The 17,567-nt window shown below is 39.4% G+C and overlaps 2 protein-coding genes across 6 annotated transcripts in view; one reads left to right on the top strand and one right to left on the bottom strand.

Annotated features, from left to right (window-relative positions):
- LOC105486791 (5'-3' exoribonuclease 2) overlaps positions 1 to 2,470 on the top strand; it is an 85,254-nt gene extending 82,784 nt beyond the window's left edge. For all 3 annotated transcript variants that reach the window (XM_011749839.3, XM_011749842.3, XM_011749840.3), the window contains one exon: positions 1,914 to 2,470. In XM_011749839.3, the coding sequence (XP_011748141.1) occupies positions 1,914 to 1,979 (66 nt within the window). In that variant the 3' untranslated portion in view covers positions 1,980 to 2,470. The remainder of the gene's footprint in view (positions 1 to 1,913) is intronic.
- Positions 2,471 to 3,256: 786 nt separating this feature from the next.
- Positions 3,257 to 16,031, bottom strand: LOC105486789 (NK2 homeobox 4). Of its 3 annotated transcripts, XR_011613601.1 has the most exons (5): positions 9,629 to 16,031; positions 8,366 to 9,211; positions 5,952 to 6,252; positions 5,222 to 5,311; positions 3,257 to 4,890 (listed from the first exon to the last, which is right to left on the bottom strand). XR_011613601.1 is itself a non-coding variant. In XM_011749838.3 (2 exons), the coding sequence occupies exons 1-2, from the start codon at positions 10,074 to 10,076 to the stop codon at positions 8,589 to 8,591; spliced, it is 1,071 nt and encodes a 356-aa protein (XP_011748140.1). In that variant the 5' UTR covers positions 10,077 to 16,031; the 3' UTR covers positions 6,262 to 8,588. The 3 variants fall into 3 exon arrangements, 1 of the variants encoding a protein (XP_011748140.1); XR_011613602.1 differs by lacking the exon at positions 5,952 to 6,252; XM_011749838.3 differs by lacking the exons at positions 3,257 to 4,890; positions 5,222 to 5,311; positions 5,952 to 6,252 and having other exon boundaries at positions 6,262 to 9,211.
- Positions 16,032 to 17,567: the final 1,536 nt, after the last annotated feature.

Below are 17,567 nucleotides of genomic sequence, written 5' to 3' on the forward strand. Positions count from 1 at the left end.
TTTCTGGAAGCTGGAAAGTAAGTCTACTTTTTCAGCTGTTGTCTTTTAGAAGTCATTTTAAAATGTCATTTTAGAAGTCTCCTGTCTTGATTCATCTGATATCCCTCCTCATAAATCTCTGCTTGATAATCTTCCACATATTTTTCTTCTCAATGTAAGCAGCTGTATCACTGAATGTCATAATTCCTAGACAAATTTAGTATATGTAAGCTTCAGTTCTCTCTCTTTACAGCATCCAGTTTTAGCAGCATTTAAGACTGAGGTCTGTTTGACATAATTTCCTCCAGCAATTTGACAGCCTGGCCAGTATTTACATGCTCTTAATGGAATCCTTACTAGAGAACAAGATTGGAATGCTATGATTCAGAGTGTAGTGTTTATGGAGTTTGGCACCTGCAGTGATGTGAAGTGGTTTTTAAATTGCTTACCTGGTGTTGCCTCCAGGCCTTCTGCAGTGCTTCACATATTAATTAGTAAGACCTCTCTTCTCACAGCTAAGGAACATATTTTGTATACTTTTTTGATGTATTCTTACAAGTATCTCCACCTTACAAGAAGATAATCACCTTAACTGCAAATAGTTAATGTCTTCTGAGAGGATTTTTTTACAGTTTATTTAAATCAGTTTATAGAATTTTGCTTTGAATTATTTCAAACCAGGACCCCTCAAAATCACATCAGTGAATTAAGGCTCTTTATGTTACTGTGGTTAGATGGCACTAGGCAGTTTCAGTGATGAGCATTTTTGAAGTGAGGACATATTTGTAACTGAAAGAAACTTGGAGAATGTATAGTCTAGTCACCTCATTTTCCAAGTCAGGAACTGAAACCCTAAAAACCCCACACAGTTGGGCGGGAGAGCTGGGGGCTGGCTGCCTAGACTGCTGACCCCAGTTCATCCATTTTCCTTCCTCCTTTGGAGATCTTCCTTTTAAAGGAACTCTCTGCTATTGTAGGAGGTAAAATTCTTATTTACTTAAAAGATATAAACTAATTGGTAAATTTATTATTCTTTTAGGACTTTTTGAAAATAACATTTCTTCTTTCTCAGTCTCTTTTCCACGGAGATACTTTTTATTAAACCACAATGTTTGAAGCACTATTAAATTGCAGAAGTCTGTTGTTAAAAACATAAAATCATTACTTCATTGTATGTTTAGTGAAGTTTTATATGACCAAACAAGGCCTTAGCCTACATTCTGGCTTTGAGTCTGCACATGTTCATATTTAAAGTACTGAAGTGCTCTCTGGGTGGCAAAATGAGGTGGGAGGGGGTTCCATTTCAAAACCCTAGAGGCCTAGAAAAGGACTTACAGTGAAGAGGTGTCAGGTTTATCTTTTGTTATACAGAAATGTTATTTGCAAGCATTCTAGGATATGTTTGTTATAAAGGTCATTGCTAATGGATTGTGTAATAACCTTAATATATCATTTAATGTCCTACTTTTTGTTGCTAAATAAAAAAATCCCTAAAATCAATTTGGCCTTAACTGACTTAGCAAGCTCTTGCCTTGTTTAAAGCAAAGTTACTTTCCTTGTGTAATAAGTCTAAATTGATGTGGGTATCTTACAACAAAGTGACTTGAATTACTACTGCTAGGACGGTGGGAAAATTGAGAACCACTGTCTGTACATGTTGTTTACACGAAACACTTAACTCTAGTGCATTTGTGATTGTTAAGGTTTTTTTTTTTTATTTTTCAGTAATAGCATTTGTGCTAGCCTCCAACTTTGCAACAAGTTTGTGTTAAAGCTCTGGATCAAAGCACCTGTTTATGGGACCTTTCCATGTGCTGTACCTTTAACACATACTCAGTTTCTTTATGATGTATTTTTCCATAGAAGTGTAAAATTAACTGACTTGCAGGAGTATCAGTCCAGAAAATAAACTCTTTTCTTTTGTTTATTTTCAGGGATATCCCAGAGAAGGAAGGAAATACCCTTTGCCACCACCCTCAGGAAGATACAATTGGAATTAAGCTTTTGTAAAGCTTTCCCAAATCCTTTCATCATTCTACAGTTTTATGCTATTTGTGGAAAGATTTCTTTCTCAAGTAGTAGTTTTTAATAAAACTACAGTACTTTGTGTATTTCTTTTAACTGTGTATATTTCTACTGATCTGATCTCACTGTTTATGTTGCTTTCCAAAGATGTATGTTGCATAATACAGTGGATCTGAATTTATTATTGCTTATAAAACACAATTTGATGGAATAGGAGTACTGGTTTTTCATTATGGTTAAAAATGAAACCAGCTGTGGATTTCAAAACACAGTGTATTCTAGATCATCTAAGATCCATGCTGATTTTTATTGCACAAGAATTAGGTTTGAACTCTTGAGCTGGAACCCTCAGCAAACTAGAGTATATATTGTTCAGTATTTCTTTGGAAACATTTCATTAATGTACTTGTCTTACAGAAATTTCTGGACTTTAGTAAAAAAAAATAAAGTTAAACTTTTGAAACTCTGTTTTGTGTTCTTGTTATTTTGCAGTATTTCTACTTTGAAAATCTTGACCAAGCATGGTTTTTTAAAACTAACTTTTGCAGAAAACTATTTATTTCTATAATCAGATGTCAAACCAAAGGACAAAGAAGTCAATTTGAAGAAGTAGATTTTAAAAGACATAACAAAAGCTTTAACTTTGTTGTATTAGTATGTCAGTGACTGATCTGGCTAACTCAAAAATCTTTGTGAGATAGATAACATTTTTACAAATTTAATGTAGACTTGTGCTCCAGTTTTAAGGACTTGTTTTAAATCTTCAAGTTGACAATTAATGGCCAAATAGTCTGTGCTCCTTAGCATATTTTTTGTATTTCATTAGATTGCAATTTGTACTCATGTTTTTCCTTGCTACACTAAGCACACTATAAATTGCTTAAATGTGTGTTTGGAGTTCACATACGGCACTTACATATGCATTTTCATTTGATTACCAAAACATATTTAGACATACATACAAAGACTATTGCTTTGTTTCAGTTTTTCCCTCCTAGCCCAAGATTGTGAGGTAAAGTTTCTCTTTGACCTCCTGACTTAGGGCATTTTTGCTTTAATATTCAACTGAAGCGTACTTGCTAAACTTAGTCTGGGGGGGTGAAAAAAAATCTCACCTCAACCTTGAATAGGAAGGTATTTTGTAGCTATTGAGTTCATTGCTAATGATGGGTGACCAGAGCAGGATCCTTTATTGTTGAGACAAAGAGTCTCTCCATCAGGAATTACCAATCCAACCCTTACATAATTGCCTTCGCTCAACATTCAAGTGATAATGTCTTCTATTAAATTTCTCTATAAGTTTATCTCCCAAGTATTAAAAATATAGATAGCTATCTCAGTAAAGCATTGCATTTTCCAAAGGAGTAAATGTTTTACTGTTCATAGTTCACAGTCAAAACCTACAATTCCACTCTTTATATTCTCATACCTTTAGTTTTGACTTAGTTTTATTTTAAGCTGTCTTGAGAATTCAGTTTTTGACTGAATGTTTAAAGCACTGTTTGGAAGACATCTGAGCAAAAGGCCTGATGGAGAAACTGATGACAGCAGATTTCCTCTGCAGAATTGGCAGGTGTTCCCTCCCTGAGCCAGCTTCAGGCCCTGCTCCTGACCTCACCCCTGCTGCTGCCTCTCCATCCTTAGTCTTCATCTCTTTCCAACTTGTCTCCGCGTTTGAATCTTCCAGGAAAATGCCCTGCCCATTTCAATAAGCATAATGCTTTTTAGAGCTTTAATGTTTAAAGCTGTAAATATCTCCTCCAAATTCTGATGTAAAAATAAATTCGTTGGGCCAATTTTAAGTAGTTATTTGTACGCAATTATATTCTCTTTAAACGGCACATTTTTTCAGGGTCTTCTATTAAAGTTAAACAAAAAAAAAAATCTTAGAACCTGGAAACAGCTTGACTACTCTGGGGCTAAGGGCCCGTAATGAGCAGTTGTCTTCCCTTTAAAGATCAAATGGGGTAATGTATGTTAATGTACAAAGCCGTCTACAAACTGGTATTAAATTGCCATTTAGCGTTACAAAGGCAAATTGGGTGTAATGAGCGATAGGTTAATTTTCGTACGATGACGTGGGATGCCAGGAACAGGCCGGGTGAGGCCGGGGTCCCAGCACTTCCTTGCTGGGAGCGCCTGGACCGAAATGAAGGGCCTGGGCGCGGCGACCTCGCAGCCGGGGGCGGGATGGTGGCGGCTCCCGGGACCGCGGGCTACTAAGGGCTCAGGTCCTAGGTGCTTGGCTCAACTTTCTCCCAGCGGGGTTGGGAAGTGCCGGCCCTCGATGCACGTGGGGCACGCGCCCGGCGCCTGGGTCTCCCCAGCGGCTCATTAGCCGCCCAGCCCACCCCGCAGACGCCGCGACTGGCCTTCCCGGGAGCCCCGCGAGCCGGCCGCACGCACAGGATGGGCGCGGAAAGCTCCTTCCTCCACCCTCGGGCGCACCCTCCTTCCTCGTCCGCGTCCCCTCACGCGGCGCCGCAGCTTCTCAACCTGCCGCTGCATCTCAACTCCCTGTACAGATGCAAGCAGCAGAGCTGTAGAATACCAGAAATGGTCTTCCTTCCGAGGCTGCTGTTTTAAGTTCCAAGTGTGAAAGTAACCGAATTTAGCTATGCTTTGAAATCTAAAATCCGGACATTCCCTGAAGAGTCAAGTTAGAGCTCCCAATTCCTCGATCTGGCTCCGTCCCACTGACTGACGCCTTCTGCCCACCCCGAAAGGGTCCTGGAGCTGCGATCTCGCCAGACTCTATTCCTGGTGATCCACTGCTCTGCTATTTCCCATCAGGAATGAACGAATGAACTAGCAAACGGCCCATTCTCGATGGATTTCTCCTCCACCCAGTAAAGCAGAATCCTCCTGTGGCTTGTTTCTCCATGCCTTATTTATGGAATGAGGGCCAAAAGAGAACAGGCTTTAATTGATGTGTATGAAATAGGAATACAGCTGTTCACTACTGCAAAACAGTTTGCACAACTTAAATTTAGGCAATGTTCCTAGTGAAACTTTTTTTTTAGAAGTCACCTAAAACAATTACTGAAGGTTACATGGAATTTCAAAAAACGAAAGGCATTTCATTCAATTGCAGGTAAACATTCTAAAGCAAAAACAAAACCAAACCCACCTCTCCCAGAAACTTCCATTACCTCTAAAGTTAAAAATAATAAAAACAAAAGTGATATTGAAATCACAAAGTTATCTCAATACTTACTGGAGAGCGCAAATTCCTGATGGGATGCGAATGCAGTTCCCCAGTCTAGGTATCTTCTTTGAAACTTCCCCAGATGTTCACCAAATCTCACTAGTAGTGAAAGGGTATTTATATGTTTAAAAATGTATCATTTTTCTCTCACTGGGTTGCAGGATAACAAGTAATAGTGTTTCAAAAAACTGTACTCAAATAATTAACATACAGGGTTTCATCCACACATTAGGGTTATGGTAAGCAGTGAGGGAGTATTATCCATGCTTTGAACTCTGTCTGAAATTTGTGTTGCCACCACATAATGCATTATGTTCTCTTCGGCACAAATTCACATCTAAAAATCCAATTGATAGGTCTTTATATAATTATGGCTCACAAATTTATTCTAAAAAGTCTTTTAAAATAATCAGTATTCAATGCAGTTAACAAAGCAAGTCTATGGAAGATGCTTGCATTTAGTGAACAGGACTGAGTCTCTGATTTGCTTTAAATTGAAAGTAAACAGTCGCTAGCCGAATGGAGTTTGAACACAACATCTGTGTTGATAGAAGTCTGACTGACTACTTGTTCTGACCATTAAGTTTTAGCTCTAGGCAAAGACTTAAATAGAAGACAACTGGGTTACACCCCCATCCTTCCATATACAAAACACCCTTCTTGTGTCCTTCTAAACTGCACACACTCTCGCACACACAGCACTTCAATATACATCCCAACACATATTACAGAAAAGTACCTGCAATCCCTATGTTCTTGTCTGCAACTTTGATTCTGGCTTTTGGTTTCCGTGCCTCAATTGGAAAAGGTAAGTCAGATTCTTGTAAAACCCAAAAACATTTAGGAAAAGGTCACATCTGCTGAGTAAGCATTTTTGAAACAGGTTTGCTGTGGCCTCTGCCAAACTTTGAGGGGCCTTTGTTTCACTCAGACCCTGCGCCAGTCCTCCTTCTTAGTTGTGGAGACACTTATCCTCCTCTTCAGTTAATGAGTTTCACCTAGTCCGGCCGTTTGTATTTTTATAAAAGATCTGCAAAGCACTAATTGCAGAAAGAAGAAAACAGCTCTTGTTTTGCATTAATCAGAAGGTGGGATTCTATGGTAAAAACATTTCTATTTTAAGCTGCAAGAATCAAACCTTTCCCTAATTTCAGGATATGCACACATACACTCAGTAAGTCTCTGGGTATAGAATGTTAAGCCCTTTGCAGCAATTATTTCTGGCTTGGGGTTTTTTACTGCTTAAAGGAATGCTGAAAGGAAAAAGATATGCCCACACAAAATACACTTTCAGAAAATACTGTATATAAAAGTTGTTTCTTCTTAATGTGACATATTTTTAAAAGAAAGTGCATGCCTTCAGTCTAAAGGATTTTTTTGTTCCAGAAATAAACTGTCCATGAAGACTTATTTTCTTTAAATATGTTACCCGGAGCCCTTGGACTATAAGCTATTACTGTTTTTGTAGGTATTGGACTGTAACAAAAAACACTGCCAACCATGTGGACTTTTAGAACGTTTTCTACAAGTAAAATTTCAGAATTATGGTACTATTGTGAGGAAATCAAACTAATATAAACAAACATTCTGAAATCTGGCACATCAATAATAGTCTTGCTAGCTTAGTTAACATTTCTAAAGTCATTTCCATTAATATGCCAAAAAACCCCTAAGTTGAGAGAATTTTCTGTGGGTTAATTGTAACATTTTCATACAAATCTGTCTGCTCAAATTATTTGTTCTTACATAAAATGTCTCAAAAATTAGATCTCATTTTCTAAAAATTCTTTTACAACCCCTTGATAAAGGGTGATTTCCTTGCTTCTTTAGTGGTTTTCTCCCTCTGTGAAAGAAACTAGAGTTTTAAAAAATTACTATGCAAAAGAGTCTAGAAAAAGTGCAAGTTTAACTTCTAAAACACCTTCTTATGAATTCATGTTGCACATTCAGAAAAACGTTCTAACAATGAAGTGAAACACAATGTTTCAGCCCCAAGCTGTAATTCTAAAATCTCAAATGTAGAAGAGGTTTGGGGTCTCCGGTAACTATTTGTTTTGATCATTTGCAAATCATGCTTTATCCACGTTATTTCTTTAATTTTCATTAATTTTATAAACACACATTCTTCAGCTTTTAGTATTTTTACTCCAATACCAGTCATTTATGAGTTAACTGAGCTGTGTTGTCACATCATGACAACTAGTATTTTAAAAACGCATCAAGTCCTGTATAAACTTAATGAAAAAGAAATGACCACTTGACTTTTAGAAAAAAGAACTTAAGTTTCTTTTAAGTTATATTTAAATATCCATTTGAAACATAGGAAATATAAATCGACATATTAAAGAGTAAATACATTATTTGTACAATAAAACACCAACAAAACCAGTGCAACTCCTAAGTTCTAAATATGGTGGGAAAATTATAAATATTTTAGTTACTCATTCCTTATATCTTGATTACAATTCAATACATCACCTTTCTTCTTCTTGTCATGCTTTGAATATAGATTAATTGATGTAAATTCTAGAAATTTTAATTGTTTGTTCTAGTACTTTATCAAGGTATTCAAATTCAGACAAGAAAATACCTCAAAAAGAGTAAATACCATGTTTACAGAAGGATAGGGTTATTTATTTTCTCAGTTGATTTTGGGAGACCAGATTGCATATACAAGTAGTATACAACCTTCCTTTCTTATGGTGAGCTGCATCTTAGGGGGGAAAATCCTCTTTTAGGGTAACATACAAACAGTCATTTGCCAAATAACCATCAAAACATTTTGAAATCAGCATTAAATTTAAAAAGCTCCATCAATCCATATAATCAGTATTCTATTTTGATTCCATTGCTCTATTACCTAAATGGCAATAATTCCTCTGCAATAATGTTGCTATGTGTATGATCCACCTTGAGCTACAATTCAATTTACTTTCAATCAAACATTAATGAAATTGCACTTATGGGGCCCTTCGAAAATTAATCTCCCAAGATAAATTCCACTTCAGAAAGGACTCATTGTTAAAGCTGGGTTGATTTTTAGAGTTACAAACGCCAACAAAGTTTCCAACTTTGAGAGCTGTGGTTAAGAACGCCGTGTGCATTTCTCCATCTTTTCGCGTCATTTAAGAACTTCTAGGACGAGAAAATCACCTCAAAGCCTCGTGGCATAATGTTACACTACTCGGTTTCCGGGCTGTCGCTGTCTCCCGCCCCCAGCAAAGAGGTTCACAGCCTGCCCCTCTCTGAGATCGGTTCGTTTTGAATCGCCGTTTACACGCGCGAGTCAGTTTTCGCATGCCTCCCCCATCCGTTCTAGCAGTTTCTTGCAGACCCTTCGGCTGCACCAGGTCCTAGCCCCGGGGCGCCCTCGCTGTCACCACGTCCTGCCATAGAGCAGGTTGGCGCCCAGGACACCACCGCCGTACTCCCCGGCGGCCGGGTCCAGGGCCGCCAGGCCGCCCCCCGGGCCGTGCAGCGCGGGTGGGCTGGGCGACAGCTCCTCCAGCTCAGGCGCGGGCGTCGGGGCCGGCGGCTGCGGACCGGCCTGGCCAGGGGTGGGCGTGCTGGCACCGTTCTGGCACGGCTTGCCGTCCTTGACCAGCACGGGCACAGCCACGCGGCGCGGGGACGGCGGCGGAGGCGGCGGCGGGCCCAGGCCACCCTCCTGCTGCAGCTGCTGCGCCGCCTTGTCCTTGGCCTGCCGTTTCATTTTGTAGCGGTGGTTCTGGAACCAGATCTTGACCTGCGTGGGCGTCAGGTGGATCATGCTGGCCAGGTGCTCGCGCTCGGGCGCCGACAGGTACTTCTGCTGCTTGAAGCGCCGCTCCAGCTCGTAGACCTGCGCCTGCGAGAAGAGCACGCGGCGCTTCCTTCGCGGAGCGGCCGCCGCCGCCGCCGCGTGCAGCGGGGCCAGCGACTTGGCGGCGTCCGCGATGCCCGTCAGCGACCCCATGCCGGCCACATTCACGCCCGCCGACGGCCCCATGAACCTGGAGACTGGGGAAGAGGCCCAAGGGGGAAGGCGGGTGAGCTCCAGGCCCGCCGGGAGCCGCTCCAGCCGCCGCTCTCTTCTCGCCGCGGCGGCCGCGACGCTGCCGGGCCCTCGCTGAATCCCAGGACCCCCTGAGCGCCGCGGCCCCGGGCCCCAGCACGCCCCGCGCTCCCTCGGCCGGTCCCAGGGCACCGCGCGCAACAGGTCCCAGGACCCCGCGCGCGTAACCAGTCGGGTCCCAGGACCCCCCGCGCGCCCAGAGTCCGCGGAAACCCCCCGCGTCCCGGGCCGCGTCCCAGAACGCCCAGCGCGCCCGCTAGGTCCCAGGACCGCCTAAGCCGCGCGCACCCCGTCCCGCGCCCCCCGGCTGTGGCGGGAAACGCCTGAGCCGCCCGCAGTCCCGCGCTCCTGGCCCCTCTCACTTGACGAGTAGCGTGGGTCCGGGTTGGCGCCGTACCAGCCGGTGGCCGCGCCGCCCCGCATGCCGTCCGTGTAGGCGGGCAGCTCGCCCATGTTGCCCAGGCCGCCGTTGCAGTAGCCGCCCATGGCGCCGTGCGGGAACTGCGAGACGCCAGGCGGCATGTGGTAGGTGGCGGCCGCCGCCGCCGCCGCTGCCGCCGCCGCCGCCGCGGCCGCCGCGTTGTGACCCGCCATGGCGTGAGGGGGCTGCATGCCTGCCACGGTTGCCGCCTGCGAGGAGGGCCCGGGTGGCGGCGCGCGGTAGGCGGCGGCGGCCGCGGCCCCCAGGGGCGCCCCCAGGCCGGGTGGCGCGCCGTCCATGGCGCCGCCGAACTTCTTGTAGGTCTCCTCGATGGGGCTCAGGATGTCGGACACGGAGAAGGGCGTCGTGTGCTTTGGGCTCAACGACATGGCTCGGCGGGCGACCAGGTAGGGGGCCCGGGGCGCGCGCCGGCAGGACGCGGCGGCCGCTCGTCGCCGCCACCTCGGCTGCGGCAGCTGAGCCTGTGACGAGGAGTCGGCGGCTCGGCGAGCCCCCCGGGCTGCGGGATCTGGGGTTTATTTTAGTCCGGCGCCAGGTTTACGACAGACTCGGGGGGCGGAGCAACATCCCAAACGAGCAAACAATGGTCATTGACATCTTTTTCTCTCGCTCCCCCCAGCCCCCGCCCCATAATGGAGGCAAAAAAGGTAAAAGCGGCAGTTGGGTGTTTCTTGGAAAGATCACCCCCCGTTGCTTTTCCCATCCTTCGCCTCTCCATCTGCGGCCGTTACCCCAGCCCTCGAGCTCCAGAAATAGAAACTCGGAGGTTGGCGTCGAGGCTAGACAGGAAGGACTCCTCGCCTGGTCCCGTCCAGACCCCAGTTTTCTAAAGCGACTTCGATGCAAAGTCTGGTATAATTGCGGAGTGGGGAACATACTGCTAAGTTTGGGGGGAGGGTGTTGCGGGAGCTCGCTTCGTCCTCTCCAGTTACCAGTCCCTCATTCGCTCCATCACCTAAAGTGTTAAAAAAAAAAAAAAAAAAAAAAAGACTCTTGGGTCCCACCGTAAGAGCGCATAAAGAGAGGAGGTACAATGACCGTCCTTTGCCATTGTAGGGCTCCCTAATTTATGCGTCTTTAGACCCTTAAGCATCATTTTGTGGGCAACCAAACGGGCACTTCCAAATTAGCTCAAAGTATCCAAGCCCAAAGAAGAGAGAAAACACATACACTGATAAATACGCAGATACTAACTTGTAAGTATTCTGTTTTTCCTCTGTGGGGATGAAGATTGAACAAGGGAAAGAGGGGGAACATTTTTATTTCCTAAAATATTTCATACTGAGTTTACACTTGAAAAGTTGTTTTTACTGCTTTCTTTCCCTTTGTGTGTGTTCTTTCTCTCTTTCTCTCAATAAATATCTCTGACTTAAGTTTATTCTCCCATCACTATCATGATCAAAAAGAAAAGACAAAACATCAAAACTTCCAAATATTTCTAGTTGTTCGCAATGGGCCTTTTTGTTGTTGTTGGAAAAATATAACCTGTTCAAGCGGTATGAAAATGGATGCAGAAATCAGGTGAAAATTGTAGTTTCTTTGGAAAAATACAAAACCATAGATAAACAGATTTTTAAAACTTTGTCATCCTTTGACTTGCAGTTTTATCTGAATACTTAGACATTACGAACTCTCTACTAAATACTGAACAAGACAAAGCATAAGACAAAAGAAGTGCAAAGCATATTGATTAAATTTTGAAAACAATCTTGCAGCAATAATAATGATAACGGGGAAATGAAGATAAAATTTGTAAGTTTTCCTGGAAACTGGAGCAGGAGAAAGAAAAACACGGAGAGTACTTTCTTAAGCAATATTTTACGCGGTTTTTTGGGGTGTTTTTTTTTTTTTTTTCCCAGAAAAGGGTGTGTGGAAACGATTTAAGTTTAACCTGACAGTACATGTTTTGAAGGCAAGAATAGTATTACATATTCCTTTTTCTGTTTGGTTTTAGCCCTTTGGTGGCAATGTGTTCCATGGTTTTGTTCTTATGATTTAAATTATTGTTTTGTTAATCTCAGTATAGTTTTGCAAAGAATCTGCCCTTTCTAGGGGGGAAAAAGTCATAGGTCACCTATGGGAAAGAAGTGACAGACGAATGTTAAGAGTAATGTTTTAATATACTGTAAAAATAAAATGCAAGGTTACAAGAATTGTTTACAGACATCAATATTGACTTAGCAAGATTCATATTGCTACAGTTTTAACATGATGCTACTTTTACAGGCCTTTTATGAACTTGAAACACTTGGGCTATGTCTTCATCCTCACCTGCACTGGAATTACCTACTTAAAAAAACAAACAAACTAATGATACACAAAGAAGCATTTATGTATGTATTTAAACACTTGCTGGGATCCTTCTGAAAACTACAGTTTGGATTTTACGTTTCCAGTTTAGTTTAAATTGTATTGTTTACTTGTATGTATTAGCTTAAATAAAATAGAAAGTCATTTCAAACGTTTCTCAGAGACAACAGGGTAAGTAAAAAATAATTGTGTTATGACATCTGTGAATATAAAAGTTATTTGTAGACCATTATATTTTATTTTTCAAGTTCAAATGTATTTCAAAAATAAAATTCATTATCATAATCTCCATATTGATTAGTTGTCCAAATTGAAAGGCGTTTACAATTCTAATTTTTTCCAGATGATTGTTAGTTACTCTGTTTTCAGGCTATACATTTCATCTCATGTAATTTTCTTTGTAGAACTTTGACATCCCAGTTAACATTAAGTGGTTGTATTACAATTTTTGCTTACTTTGTTTTTCAACTGCATTGGGTCCTGTTATGAGTGCATATACATCTGGAATGCTTCCATCTTTAAATTAAAAGCACTTTATCACATCTGAAGTTTCTCTGCAGTAAGTCACTTTCTGACTGCTTAGGAATTTGATAAGCCAAATAGTATTTCATCACTATAGGTAAACAGTTCTGGGGAAGAAAAATCTACAATTTTTGACATTTCTCCCTGTCAATTGTTTGTATCTTATTCTAGAAATTACGTATCTTCATGCCGGAAACACTATTTGGATGTGTGTGGATGATTCTTAAAATTGATATAGTCTGAAGGATGTGTATGTACATTTATATATAGATACAATATAACCCAATTGATATTCCATTGAAGCTTTGTATTCATTTCATCAGATTATCGTGTACCTAAATTACGTGTGGAAATTTATACTTAGTATATTCTCAAATATTATTGACTAAATTGCATTTCACAGGAAATTTATTTCTCAGGAGTGTTTTCTCATTGTTTTCCTTAAAAAGCAATGCTGGCACCCAGCAAAATAATACAATTAAAAAATAAAATAAAATGCAAATACTACCTAAGGGAATACAGTGAAAAGAAATGGTTCTCACTCTCCTATCCTTCAAGCCTCCCAGTCCTTCTCCTCAGAGTATTTGGTGTTACCTGTTTCTTTTGGAATAGCCTGTCCATCTAGAAGCATACTACCATTTTACACACAAAGGATAGCATGCTCTATGTGATTTGGTACCTGCCTTTTTCATAGATTAGGTTTTCATAGTTTCACACATTACAACATTGAAAGCAGACTAAGATAGGCTGTGGCAGATACAGAAATTTTTTCTAGACAAAAAGACAAGATTTTTCTAGATAAAACACTCCCCTGGCTTTCTAGCAAAAATGTGGAATTTATTGAAAATCTCTGATGTGTTGGATAGCCTTAGTGCCAAAAATGTTTAGCAAAAAAATTCTGAAGAAAGAGTCTTCTGCGGTTTGGATTTGCTGTTGGCAGACAGAAGCTCAGCAAAAGGGACTTGGGAGGAGTTGAGAAACTTCTGACATACCCACTTTGAAGTGGGGGTCCAGCCAGTACTTAGAGGGAAATACTGTTTTTCTAGGTGGTGAATAGGTTTCCAGTGGGTCTTGTATTTCCTCATCAAGACTAACTGAAAATATAACTTTCTGCTTGATACCCAAAAACGTAAGTGCCTTTTAGAACTGAGACACTTGCTACATTTGCAGTTAAACTAGTTGTGAAATAATTTGATTAATAAAAGTTTTATGTTGTAGAAGTAGCCTTAAAATACTGTCTTTGCAGTTGGGAAGGTAATAAACATCTTAAGGAAACTAGTATTTTGCAGCAAAATTTGAGGTTATAAAGAGGAAAATAAAACTACTGTAGAGATGAAGCACAAAGTTTATTTGAATTATTTTACATTTTTTTTTGCTAAATTCATCAGTTTCTGAGATCTGGTTCTCATTTCTTTTTAGTCCCTCTATAAGCCTTTTTCCAATAGTGTTCATTTCAATTATTTTAAATGTCTTATGGTAATTTTACACTTGTGTTTATAAAGCTTTGTTATTTCTATGTAACACAGTAATCCTTTCATATTTTCTTCACAAAATAGAAACTCCTGGAAGTTTACTCAAAAAAATCTTGTGATCCTTTTCCTGAGATTCAGATATTTTAGACTGAAAATTGTTTTCTGACCAATGATAATTGGTACCAATGAACATATTTTAAGCTAACACAATCATTAGTACAGTATGAGAATGAATAGTAGGTGATGAAGACATTTTGTTGTCAAAATTATTGTAATATGGTCCAATGAAATGATTCCTCCTCCCATCCCCCTAACGAAAAAAACAAAACAAAACAAGAAACCTCCCCTTCTAGGGTCAAGCTGTAACACCAGTTTTTACAGTCAGAGTAGAGAATAACATTGGGCTATAACAGGGGAGTAAAAATAGGGAAATTATCCAGTATGTCCCAATTATCTCACCCTAGACTTAGGAGCTTGAGCCACAAATTCAAATTTTTCTATGTTAAAAATTATTTTTTAGAGTAATAATACATGTATGGGAAAAACAATGGCAATATTGAGATACAATTTTTTATTTCTGAATTACAAGTTTATTGTGTATTTTGTGCATATAGAAAGTTTAAAATATTTTAGAACATAGTGGTATTTCCATTGAACAACATTTTTTAGATGTTTTGGAATGTCATTAAATGACTCTTTTATAGGAAAAAAGAGTCCTTTGAATTTTAAGCAAAATTACATTTCTGTTGGTTATTTCGTGTGAGGGGTTAGTTTTTCTAAGTGTTCTACCATGTTTCCAACACAACCTAATTAGAGTAAATACACAAAGCTTTTAAAAATACTTTATTTTATAACTTCTCACATACTGTCACATTTTTCAAATCTGAGATTTAGTGACTAATGTAAACTCTTTTTCTCCTACAAGTCTCATTAAAGGTGTGTCATCTTACATTTACAAATTACTTTGTAATTATCAAGGAAGGTGTCAGTTTTTAACATCTGGGCTAAGTAATTGGGTTATTTGTTGCCCCCATCAGTTACTTGAAGGAGAACTCCAGTATTTGATGTTTTGGTAAATTGATTATTAGGTTGTTGGATTTGTTAATAAAAAGTTTTCCTGTGTACATTTTAGAAGGAACAGCTATGACAATATAGTAATTAGAGAATAATTTTGCCTAATTTTGTCCCCTTTTGTTCTTCTGTGTACTATTAATGTTGAGGGAGTAGTTGACAGATACTTGTATTTATGTGTATCTGTCTGAATTGTAGGTTGAGAATTGTTCTCAAAAGGAAGCAATAGGCAAATGTTTACCTCATAAATCAATGCAAATTTTGGTAGATTTTAAGCAATTTAATTATTGCTTAATAATTTGCATTAAAAAGCTTAATGTGAAACAATTCATTAAGCTACTTTATTCAGATAGTGAGTGCCATAAGGAAAACCTGACTTTTAATAAAGTTGCCTTATAAGATTTCCTCAAGAAAACCAAAACCCAAAAAAATCTAATAAAATGAGAGTCTTAAACCACAAGAGATGTGTCAGATGGACTTGAAAATTACTGATTATTGCCCCAGAATATCCAGTTTGTGAAATAAATTGTGGGATCTGACTCTGGTAAATCTAGGGTTTATTATAAAGTTTTTAAAAGTGAAGTACTAAATGTAAAAGGCAATTTGATCTTGTCACTGTATAGGGAATTATGTAGGGGTAATACTGAAAAGGTGATTCAAAAATGGTGTTTTTACTTTTAGAAATCATGGAAATTACACAAAAATGTCACAAACCACAGTCATTGGAATTTGGCCCAAAATACCAAGCCAGAGAAATAAGAATTGCTTGAGAAAATTGGAACCAGCTTAAATGAAACCAGCTTATCATTGGCATGTAGTATGTCTTTAAAAATGTATAATTATCTAACAGAAGGAAAATAGAACATTTGGAGTAGATTACGTCTTCAAAAACAAAAAGCATATGCTATGTATCCAATATAAATTTTTAAAAAAACTAACTCAACCATAAAAAATGGCAAACTTCAATGAGTGAAAGTTTTTTTAATAACATTCAAAAAATTTTAAATCAAATTTATATATGTTAAAGTTCACTTTTTAATGAAGAACTAAATCTTCAACTGTAAAGGGTATATTAAGGTTAAATGTTTTGCATAAGTTATTGTTCTAGGATTTGGATAATAGAATAATTTACAAGGCCATTGTTTCAATACATTCTTTATATGTTCACCATTACAAACATATAAACAAAATACTCTGAAAGATCTGAATGGAAAGTTATATGAAATTTTATTTTTCTATAAATATTGAGGTATATATAGTTTTTATTTTTATTTCTTAGCTACACCTGCTGGAATGAGATGTATGATGATTTAGAGTTGGTTCTCTTAAGTGCAGTATTTCTTTAGGATAATCAGTGATAGTGCATATATGATTGAGCTACCGTTGTAAAATAATTGATGGCAGAATGCCTTGATGCAGCTCTTACCAACAATTTATGGAGATTAAAAGGGTGGTAGAACTGGTGGGTTAGAAATTGCTTTCTAAAGAACTGGAGGATCGAAGAGAAACCTGGGGTTTCCAGTGCCCTCTGAAATAATCTTTACATAAAACCCAGGTTTAGTAGGTACAATTATTGTTTAAGTGCTCTGCTCATGAAAAAAAAATTTATGTGGCAGAAAGAGATTATTTGGTCATGGATATTGTATGAACGAATCAGGGCTTCTGTACCAATGTTAAAGGAAAACTGGAGGATGTTCTGTATATTTAATATGCACATGTGACTGTATTTAACTTTATAGGTAATAAATGATATAGGTAAACACACTTATGAAGATCAAACATGTTTCATGCCCAAGAAAGTCTAATCACGAATTGTCCTTATCTTCCTGTATATGGATTGTCCCATTTCCACATGTTCAAGCAAGATGTATCTCTCTCACATAGATATTTTGACTTAGAGACTCAAGAGGATATATGTACGGCAAAAAAAGAAAAACGTAAACATTTATTCTTCCTCTGCTTTGATTCATAAAAAATCTGAGGCAGTTTATAAATAAATATATTTGTGTGCTTTAAACATTTAGTAAGACTCAAGACCTCATAAATAAGGATCTTATAAAAGAGTAGGAAGTTAAGATATAAGTTGAAAAACATCAACTAAATGGGCTATAAAGCCTACTGAATTCCTACAGTTGAGCCTCACATTTGGCTGTAAGCTTCCTCGTGGTCAGTTGAAAAAGTCAGTTATATTTTCCTTGCATTTAGGAAGAACACCCTCCCAATACACACACACATACACTCAACATTTCTCAAGGAAAGAGGCATTTCCTAACACTCAGCTCTAAAAAAAAAATTGTCATGGGGGCTTCATGGAGGGAGCACTGAATATAAACATGTTAATAGTTCTATAGCAGATGGAATTATTTTTAAATATTGACTTGTTGTAGTGGCCATTCCTAAAAAGTCTTGAGACTTCAACATCAAATCATCTCAATTAAGGGCTCTAAGGTTTAGGAACAAAATAAGGTTCAGGTTTGTAGCCTT

The sequence above is a fragment of the Macaca nemestrina genome, chromosome 15, assembly GCF_043159975.1.
Source record: "Macaca nemestrina isolate mMacNem1 chromosome 15, mMacNem.hap1, whole genome shotgun sequence".
In the NCBI taxonomy this organism is placed as follows: domain Eukaryota; kingdom Metazoa; phylum Chordata; class Mammalia; order Primates; family Cercopithecidae; genus Macaca; species Macaca nemestrina.

What these genes read in the sequence shown, in the direction of transcription:
- LOC105486789 (XM_011749838.3), bottom strand. Translation starts at nt 10,076, where the DNA reads ATGTCGTTGAGCCCAAAGCACACGACGCCCTTCTCCGTGTCCGACATC. An exon ending in GGACCCACGCTACTCGTCAA is followed by an intron (nt 9,212 to 9,628) that starts GTGAGAGGGGCC and finishes CCTCTTCCCCAG; the next exon opens with TCTCCAGGTTCATGGGGCCG.